The sequence below is a fragment of the Colius striatus genome, chromosome 25 (assembly GCF_028858725.1).
Source record: "Colius striatus isolate bColStr4 chromosome 25, bColStr4.1.hap1, whole genome shotgun sequence".
In the NCBI taxonomy this organism is placed as follows: domain Eukaryota; kingdom Metazoa; phylum Chordata; class Aves; order Coliiformes; family Coliidae; genus Colius; species Colius striatus.
The window spans coordinates 2,511,215-2,520,769 of NC_084783.1; the positions used below are offsets into that span (position 1 = coordinate 2,511,215).

Below are 9,555 nucleotides of genomic sequence, written 5' to 3' on the forward strand. Positions count from 1 at the left end.
TGTAGGGTCTCCTGGCACCGGGCTGGCACCCAGATTGTACCACTGGATGCCCACCCCCTGCTCCTCGTAGAGGGAGAAGTACTCACAGCCGAAGCCAAAGGCCACTGGTGACAGCAAACTCTGGTGACAGCAAGAATGGTGGTGTGGGCAGAAACACCATCACGGTGTGGGAGGGGGTACAGCCCCAAAGCCCCCCCACTTGGCACACCCAGGGTGCCCGAGGGGCACTGGGGAGGGGGCAGCCAGGGCCTCACCACGACGACACGGAATGGGAAGGTGATGTGGTCACGCCAGGCGATGCACAGCACGTAGGGCAGGTAGAGGGAAAAGTAGATGATGCCACCACAAGCCGAGGCCAGGTTGGCACGGGAGAAGAAGGTGCTGATGAGGAAGGCACTGGCTGATGGTGGCCACTGAGAAGGTGCCAAGGAAGAGGAAGATGATGGCTGGGTGCTGTAGGGCAGGATGTTTCCCAGCTGTGGATGGAGACAGGTTGGAGCCTGCAGATCCCCCCACACCAGCTCCCAGCCCTGACGCTCCCCGTGTCACCCAATGCTGACCCCCGTGCCCTGCAACCTGCCTTGAGGATGAGGACGAGGAGGGCAGAGCTGAGGAGGAAGGGGATGAAGCTGCTGAGGAACCAGCTGAGCCAGAGGGATCCCGCTGCTCAGCCCCATGGTCTTCATGGTCTCCTTGAGACGCGTCTCTTTCTCGTGCACCACCCCCTTGATGATCATGGCCACCGAGTAAATCCAGGCCAGCGTCATGAAAAGGGGCAGCGAGCGGTTCAGCACCCGCAGGAACCTGGGGGGAGGTGAGCACCAGCCCTTCCATCTCCCAGCCTGGCACCGCTGGGCCATTGCCAGGCAGGGGACCCACGGCACACATCAGCCCCATGTCACCTCCTGCAGGGTGCTCAGCCCCGACTGAGGGCAGGTCCCCACTCACACATCATCCACGTAGCAGGGGTAGGGCATCTGCTGGACGTAGACCCCCGGTCCGGGGGGGCAGCCCCAGTCTGCAGCCGCACCACCGCCTGCTCCACCAGGTCCTGCACGTACACAAACCCCCCCCAGACGTAGCGGCAGGTCGCTGAAGGGTCGGCTGCAGGGCCTGGGTCCCAAAACCTGGGGGGGGAGATGGAGGAGCTGAGAGGGAGCAGATCTCAGGCAGCTGTGGAGGACCGAAGGGGTGGGGCGTCCCCTGACCTGTCCTTGATCTTGTTGGTCCTGGTGACGTCGTCGATGTCCATGCGGATCTTGTAGCGGATGTGGGTGGGCAGTGCCGTGGCTGTGGCGTTGATGGGAGGCTGGAAGACACAGCTGCCCAGAACTGCTGCTTCTCCAGCAGCTCCAGAGCCCGGCCCACCAGCTGCTCCTCGGTGGCCACCGCCTCGATCTTGTCCAGGGAGATACACTAGAGGCGAGGCAGAAGAGCTGAGTGGGGCTCGAGACACAACCCCCCACCCCAGGCAGGTGAGGTGACACACACCTCCATGAATTGTGACAAGGTGCTCAGGACCAGGTCAGCATCGGCATAGACCTGGTGCCAGGTGAGCCCAGGCCCTGCCTCTGGCACCCCCAGGAACGCAGCAGCGCCGGCAGCTTCCAGGAGGTGCCATTGAGGAACCCACCCAGGAGCTGGATCCATCCCCGGGGCCAGCAGCAGCTCCTGCAAAGCACCAGAGGATCACAGGGTGACCCTGCCCACCCTGCTCCCGGCCACAAGCCCCCAGCACATCCCCATCCTGCACACAACCCCCCAGCCCTGACCCTGCTGGGGAAGGGAGTCTGGGGGTCACGCACCCTGAGGACCTGCATCTCCACGCTGCTGGTTGAAGAAGCTGTAGATGTGGGGTCCCAGCTCCTGCCAGGCACCTCCCACCTCCCCCAGCACCGCCAGCTCCCGGAAGGTCCGATTCACCTGCATGAGGCAGAGGGGTGATGGCAGGACCAAGGTGAGACCCCCACACACAGCCCCCTGGCAGCCCCCCACTCACCTCGGCCATGATGCTGTCGGGGCCGGGGCCGGACGGCGCGTACAGGATCTTCCCCGTCAGGGAGGGGTTTGATCCCTCGCCAGAAGATCTGTGACAGCGGGTTGGACTTCAGGCTGTGTGAGCAGCTCTCGGCAGAAGGGACCTGGGTGAGGGCAGAGCTGAGATCTCACCCCCAAGCCCTCACCACTGGCCCCGTGCTGCCAGCCCCCCTGCTCCCAGGCAGCCCGGTGCCCCAGCAAGCCCCCAGCTGAGCCCCTCGCAGCCCACGCTCACTGCTGGCACTGCCCGGGGCTGTGGCTCTCTGGCTCCTCCCGAGCTGTTGCGGTTTCAGGAAGGCTTTGACATTGTCATTGTCCTCGTACAGTTGAGGGAGGGGGACCCGGAGCCCCCCACCCTCAGGGTGGCCACAGGCGATGCGTGACAGGGTCCCAAAGGTGCCCAAGCCGATGGTGCTGGCATTGGGGGCTGTCAGGGCCCTGAGCTCCTGCTGCAGCTCAGCGATGGCTGCTCATGGGAGGAGACCTGGGGACAGAGGGATGGGGCTGTGGGGCACAGGGATGCCCAAGGACACTGTGGGGAGCAGGGCACCACTGGGGTGCAATGGTAGGGGAGGGCAGGGGAAGTGGGGTGCTACCTCCTCCATCAGGGATGCTGCACCCCGCAGGGAAGGTGCCCAGGCTTCCACAGTGCCAGCGATGTTGCCCGACCGTGAGCTCAGCTGCTCCTACAAATAGAGGGCACGGGAAGGCGGGGGGGGGAGGGGTGTCACAGCCTCTCCGGAAGCCAGGGGGCTCTGGGGGGTCTCTGCCCTGGCACCTTCCAGCAGCTGGCACATGCCAGCGCCTGGCTGGGCTGGGGGGCTCACCGCCAGCAGCCGGGGGAAGTCAAGCTGGGAGAGGAAGGAGCCCTCCATGGCACGGAGCTGGGGGTCGGGCAGGGCACAGAGCCCTCTCTACAGTCGCTGGGTGGAGGTGGCATCGCTCCCATTCAGGAAGCCCCAAGCTCGGAGGCATTGCAGACCACGGCTTTCAGCGGCAGACGGGTGCCAACCAGGGAGAGCTGCGGGGAGAGGGGTCTGGTCACACCGCAGCCCTGGCACCACGGGCACCGGGAGCTGGCAGCAGGCGACACTCACGACACGGGGGGCTGAGCCGAGCTCCCATCAGCTCGTCCGCCAGTGCCGGCGGCAGAGATGTGTTGGTCCGGAGGAACCGCGAGAAGGTCTCGTTGTGTCTCAGGTAGTCCCGGACCGGCAGCGCTGGGGAGAGGGGGTGGAATGGGGAGGGGGTCAGCCCGGGGGCGGGTCTCGCTGCCCCGGCACCCGCCTCGGTCCCCGGTGCTCACCCCCTCGCCCCGCTGTCCCAGAGCCGGCGCAGGGCTGGCAGCAGCTGAGCGAAGTCGCGCAGGAGCCGCCGCCCGTCGGTGCGGAGCAGGACCCGCCGGGCTTCGGTCAGCAGCGGGAGAGGCGAGGTGCGGGGGCACGGGGCAGGCAGTGAGACCCCGGCCCCACGGCCTGGGGCAGCCTCGCAGCCCCCTCCCCTCTGCCTCACATAGAGCCGTCGAAGTTGCCCACCACGCCGGGGGTCTCTCCTGCCGTTGGGTGCCGAAAGCAGGGTTGTTCATGTTGCAGATGATGCCCTGGAGCCAGGGCAGGGTCCCGGCTGAGGGCAGGGCCTTGTTGGGGAAGTGACCTGCGGGAGAGGGAGAGACAGGTCCGGGGGAAGACAGCGTGAGACCCTCGGGACCACGCACACATCTGAGTGGGGAGATGCCAGCGAGACCCAGGCTTGTGTCCACCTCCTGCAGTTTGTCTGCCCCGGGGCCATGCCGGGGCCCCCACCAGGCTCCCCTGAGGGAGGGCGTGGGGGTCCCACCCAGCAGGCACAGCAGGCCTTGCCCACCCAGGGGGTGGCCCGAGGTGGGTTGGTGCGTGGACACTCACATTCGTGCTGCTTGAAGGGTGGGGTGAGACTGCCGCACTGAGATCAAGATGAAGAAGAGTGAAGAGGGGCCACAGGAGCTCGATGGCCAGCTGGGATCTGGGGGAGACACATGGTTGGGGACAGGGGTGTCCCTGTTGCCACCGGTGCCCAGGGCTCTGCCACTCCCTGCACCAGGATCCAGCAGCTCCGGTGCCCTCCCACCCCCAGATTGCCTCCTCACCCGCTGCCGCCGGCGGTAGGTGAAGTTCTTCCATAGCAGCAACCACAGCTGGGTGCCCCATGGCCATGATGGGGGTGCAGGGGGCACGTGCCCTGTGCCCTGCTCAGCTCTGGCTGTGGGGAAGAGCGGGGAGATTGGTGCTGAGCTGAGTCAGGGCTCTCCCTTCCCTCTGTCTTGGGGGCTTATTGCACATTGGGCACAGTGCCGGGCACACGGCTGAGCTCTGAGGGCTGCCAGGAGCCAGCCTGGCATTCCTGCAGCAAAGCTCCTTTCCGGAGCAAAGCTCTCAAATCTCATTCCATTATAAACCAAAAGCAGCAAATTAGGGCACAAGCTCTGTCAGTCCCACCACATCGGTTAGGAGCCATGGATCAGATTCACACAGCCCCCCGGGCACCCCCGGCAGCCCCGGCTGCACGAACGGCTCCAGCGTGCAGAGCTGGGCAGCCAGGAAGCCTGAGACCTGCCCGTGCCTCAGTTTCCCCATGTGAAGGATGGCAGCCGGGCCAGCAGTGAGTTTGGTGTGTTTCTGGTGAGAGCTTCAGCACCCAGGAGGAGAAATTGCCCCGATGTGATGGCCTCGAGGTGTGGGCTGTGACACCCGGGTCCCTCCAGCTGTGCTGGGATCCCGGTGGCTCTGTCCCAGGCCCTTCCCCAGCTTCGTCCCAGCGAGTCCCCGTGCTCAGCCAGCTCCTGGTCGGCAGCACCCAGCAGCAAAGCCTCAGCTCCCCCTCCCAGCCGGCTCCGTGCTGAGCCCCGGCAGCAGGCACGGACGGCATGACCCAACTCGCAGCCTTCCTCGCCCGGCAAAAACACCCACGCCCGGGGAAAACCGAGCTCCGGAGCTGCTCCCCCCGGCCAGTGCGAGCTCAGCACATCCCGGTAACCTCCGCTGCCCTTTCCACCGCCTATGAGCAAAGTTGCGGGACTCACTGGCCTGTCCTTTCTTCAGCCTTCCCGCGGCCTCGAGCCTCCGGCACCGCGGCGGGGTTCGGGCACACGGCGACGGCGCCCCGCTGCCGCCTCTGCCCGCCCCGGGGGGCTGAGCCGGGTCCCCCGGGCGCAGCGGGGATAAAAAGGCACGAGCCGGCAGGATTAGGGTCCCGGATGGGAAATCCGTGCTAATCGGCCTTTCGGGGCCGGACACGGGGAGCGGGGTCCCGGGGGCATGATCCCTCGGGTGGGGTCTTGAGGCTTGGGGAGATCCTGTGCCACCCACCCCCCGGCGCAGGGGAGAGAGCAAAGTGGGGGGGAGTGGCTCTTGTTGGGGACAAAACCAAACACGAAACACCGGGAAGCTCCAGAAGCCACCTCCCAGAATGGGACTCGCGTGGGAATCTGCCCAGTCACCCCACGAGGGACAAACACGCCCCATCCCTGCAGACGGGGAGCACAGCAGCCCCCCCGACCCCGCCACGACCCCGGCGCAACCCCGGCCCCACCGCAGCGAGCCCCGCGCTGCGAGTCACGGACAGACGGACAGACCGGGAGGGGGGTGACGGGGACAGGGGGATGACGGGGGACAACCCTGGGAGGGGTGACACGGACAGTCCCGGGGGGTATGGGCACATGGGGATAGTTCAGGGGAGGGTGGGGGGGTGCATGGAGACAGCCCGGGAGGGAGAGGAGATGCGGACAGCGCCGGGGGCTGCAGCCGCGGGCACAACACTGCCCCCCTGCCCCTTCCTCCTCCTCCTCCTCCTCCTCCTCGCCGCCCGCTAGCAGCCCCCGGCCCGGGGCTCCCGTTACCTGCTACGCTGCGGCCCCTTTAAGAGACCCCCGCGCCGGGCGCTCCGCGGGGCTCGTGCGCAGGTCCCGCCCCCCCCCCCCCCAAAAGCGGCCGCGGGTGTGACGTCATGGGAAACGGCTCTTAAAGGGGCCGCACACCACGGGGCGGGGGGAGGTGATGGGGGCGTGAGAGGGGGCCGGAGCTCAACCCCCGGGCACTGCCCTTCCCCCGGCCCGGCCGCACCTCGCCCTTGCGAGCGGCGGATCGCGGCTTGCAGCGCGCTCTGGGGTGGGCTGAGACTTCCCCCCTCACCTCGATCCTTGGGCTCCGGGGGCTGCCCAGGGGGATGGAGGGCAGGGGGAGTTTCCATCCCCCTCCACGCGTCCCCTTCGAGGGACAGACCCATCCCCCACCACGGTTCCCCGAACCCTCGGGGCTGCGGGAGCGTCGAGGTGGGGCGGCAAATGTGCGTGCAATGGGGGGAGCAAGAGCCACCAAAACACAGCATTTCACCCCAAAACGTGGGTTTCTGCTCTGGAAGGATCCGTGCAGGCAACCGCCGGGACAATGAGCCCAGGACCACGGCTGGGACACAGCTCCCGGGGGCGGGGCATCGCTTGCATTCTGGGTTCTGCACCCGGGGCGATGCTGAGCCCGGCTGGCAGGATGAGTCCCCTCCCGCGTTTAACGGCACAGCCTAGCCGGGGTCTCACCCAGGGTCTGTGGCAGCCCCCCCAGGCACGGGGGAGATTGCAGCCTGAGCGTTGCCCCAAGGGAGCCAGCACCAGAAACCGTGTCCTGCTTAAAAGAGATTTAAACAAACAAACAAAAAGCCCCCGAAGCACAAGGTTTCAATAGAAAGCATCTGCATTAAACCCTGCCCCAGGGGGTGATGAAGCTGATGGCCTCAGCAAGCGGCTGCGCTGTGCACTCGCGTCCCCTCAGCCCCGGCTTTGGGAGCCTCAGGGGGATGGGCATGCCGGGCAGTGCCAGCCCCCAGCCCAGCCCTGCCCAGCCCAGCCCAGCCCTGCGGCCCTCGGGAACTCGGTCCCCATTAAATTTCTGCATTTAAAAATCATGACAATGCTTTGCTGGAAACGCTTTTAGAGAGCACCCGAGGGTCAGAGGCAGTGCACTCACACTCACACATCCCACATGTCCCCATGCTGAGGCCCACAGCACCCCACGCTCCATCCCATGCCTGGGGGTCTCTGCCAGCTGTGCTCCTGCCCACCCAAGGCCCTCTCCTCCTGCCAGCCCAGGGATGAGCATCACAGGGACAACGTGGTGGGGCACTAGGGGTGGGAACCGTATCGGAATATTGTGTCCAGGTCTGGGCCCTCAGTTGCAGAAGGACAGGGAGCTGCTGGAGAGAGCTCAGCACAGGGACAGCAGAGGTGATGGAGTGGAGCATCTCCCTTGTGATGAAAAGGCTGAGGGAGCTGGGGCTCTGTAGCTTGGAGAAGAGACTGAGGGGTGACCTCATTCATGGGTTACAAGGGCAGATTCAGGAGGATGGAGTCAGGATGTTCTCAGTGATGTCCAGTGATGGGACAAGGGCAACAGGCACAAGCTGGAACAGGAGAGGTTCCAAAGAAACAGAAGGAAAAACTTGTTCCCTGTTGAGCTGAGGGAGCACTGGCAGGGGCTGCCCAGATGGGCTGTGAGTCTCCTTCTCTGGGGACATTCCAACCCAGCTGGATGAGCTCCTGTGTGCCCTACTCTAGGTGCTGCTGCTCTGGCAGAGGGCTGCACTGGATGAGCTTTCCAGGTCCCTTCCAGCCTGTAAGATTCTGTGATTCTTGGCTGTGTGAGAGGAAACACCATTTGCTCTTTAGTGCTGGAGCATCCACCAACCTTCCCACTGCACAACACCAGCGCTGTGCTGGTGCCTCGGGGCTTGGGGCTGTGGGAACCAGCTGGTCTCTTCTCTAGAAACAAGAGTCTTTATTTCCTTGCTCAGAAAAATAGATTCATTTCAACCCTTTTTCCTTCAAAAAAAAACCCCACAAGAGTTTCAAAAGAGTGGAATGATGGAAGTAGAGGCTGGAATGTTGCTGGCAGTGGGGGTCTGTACACGAGGGTGGTGTGAGCTGAGGCTGGGCAACGTCCTGCTCAGTAGCTCTCCTCTTCCTCATGGTAGTAGTGGTACCCTGAGGGGTCCCTGCTCTGCTCACAGGTGCATTGCCACCTCAGCCTGGTTGCCCTGTGGGCAGTACTTGGGGGTCGTAGATCTGGCGGCCGAGGCCGAAGACCTGACCGCTCTGGTTGGCACCCTGGTTGGTGCCCATCTGCAGCGACATGGAGGAGTTGTCGCACTTCTCCGTCCCCGGTCTTGGCATCGTAGATGTGTCTCCTGGTGCCAGGAGCTGTCATGCCCTCACTGCAAGGACAGGACACGGCAGGGCTCAGCCGTGGTGCCCCCCACCATCTGCTCCCCACTGCTGCTGAGGTGGCTCACCTGGCTGGCACACTTGTTGGTGCCCATCTGGAGGCTGATGGTGGAGTGGTCCATGGGAGGCAGGATCTGGTTCTTGGGGTCATACAGGTGTCTCCTGGTGCCATAGGCTGTCATGCCAGACTGGCTGGCACACTTGTTCGTGCCCCATCTGTGACAAGGGAGTCTGGTGAGGCCAGAGGGCTGCCCCACATCTGCCCTTTCTCCTCTTTCCCTGTCCCCCACAGCCCAGGGGGCATAATCAGCTCGAGGCTCCCGACTGTTGAGTGTCAGGCATTGGAGCTGAGATCACAGCATCACAGAATCATTTGGGTGGCAAAGCCTTGACCTGCTGCAGTCCCAGCCTGCCCTCACCCTGCCCAGCCCACCACTGACCCACAGCCCTCAGCACCTCAGCTCCAGGGCTTTGGGATCCCTCCAGGGCTGGGCACTGCCCAGCTCCCTGGGCAGCCTGGCACAGGGGTGGACACCCCTCTCAGGGAAACAGTTCTGCCTCAGCTCCAGCCTCAACCTCTCCTGGGGCAACTCCAGACCATTTCTTGCCCTATCACTTGTTACTGGGGAGCGGAGCATGACCCCCAGCTCCCTGCAGCCTCCTGTCAGGGAGTGTCAGAGAGTGCTGCTGGCTGCCCTCAGCCTCCTCTTCTCCAGGCTCAAACACCCCATTCCCTCAGCCCCTCCCCAGCCCCCTTGTGCTCCAGCCCCTTCCCAGCTCTGTGCCGGCTCTGGCCACGCTGCAGCCCCTCAGTGTCCCTGTGGCGTGAGTGAGGGGCAGCACTGACACAGCCCTGGAGCTGCAGCCTCCCCAGGGCCCAGCACAGGAGGAAATGGGACAGACAGTCCCAGATCCCGATGACTCTTGAGGCACCTTGAGCCTCGGGTCCTGCCAGCCCTGCTTGGAGCTGTGTTCAAACTGGCCCCCTATCAGCCAGCACCCTGGCCCTTAGGAGCATGTTCAGGGCAGCCCCACCTGCAGCCCAATCACACACTGCCCCAGCTTCCATCTTGGCCTCATCAAAGTTCCTCTGTTGCTTCTCCGAGTACTTCACACCGATGTCCACGCCACTCTGCAGCCCCTTCGTCTTGGCCTGTCAGGCAGGGAAAATGAGGAGGGATGGGGGTTCCAGCCTTCCCACCACACCATGGTCAGGAGTGAGCCCTGGGGTCCCTCAGGCACCACCCCAAGCCCAGGGCTCTGGTCCCCCA

The 9,555-nt window shown here is 64.7% G+C and overlaps 1 protein-coding gene across 1 annotated transcript in view; it reads right to left on the reverse strand.

Moving 5' to 3' along the window:
* Positions 1–9,555, reverse strand: part of ABCA7 (ATP binding cassette subfamily A member 7) — a 31,924-nt gene that overhangs the window by 9,814 nt on the left and 12,555 nt on the right. The window contains 16 exon segments of the mRNA XM_062014780.1: positions 30–120; positions 255–476; positions 642–804; positions 951–1,127; positions 1,209–1,416; positions 1,806–1,923; positions 2,000–2,087; positions 2,323–2,503; positions 3,135–3,257; positions 3,550–3,690; positions 3,942–3,978; positions 5,605–5,690; positions 6,135–6,225; positions 8,111–8,182; positions 8,353–8,500; positions 9,337–9,437. Of these exon segments, the coding sequence (XP_061870764.1) occupies positions 30–120; positions 255–476; positions 642–804; positions 951–1,127; positions 1,209–1,416; positions 1,806–1,923; positions 2,000–2,087; positions 2,323–2,503; positions 3,135–3,257; positions 3,550–3,690; positions 3,942–3,978; positions 5,605–5,690; positions 6,135–6,225; positions 8,111–8,182; positions 8,353–8,500; positions 9,337–9,437 (2,047 nt within the window).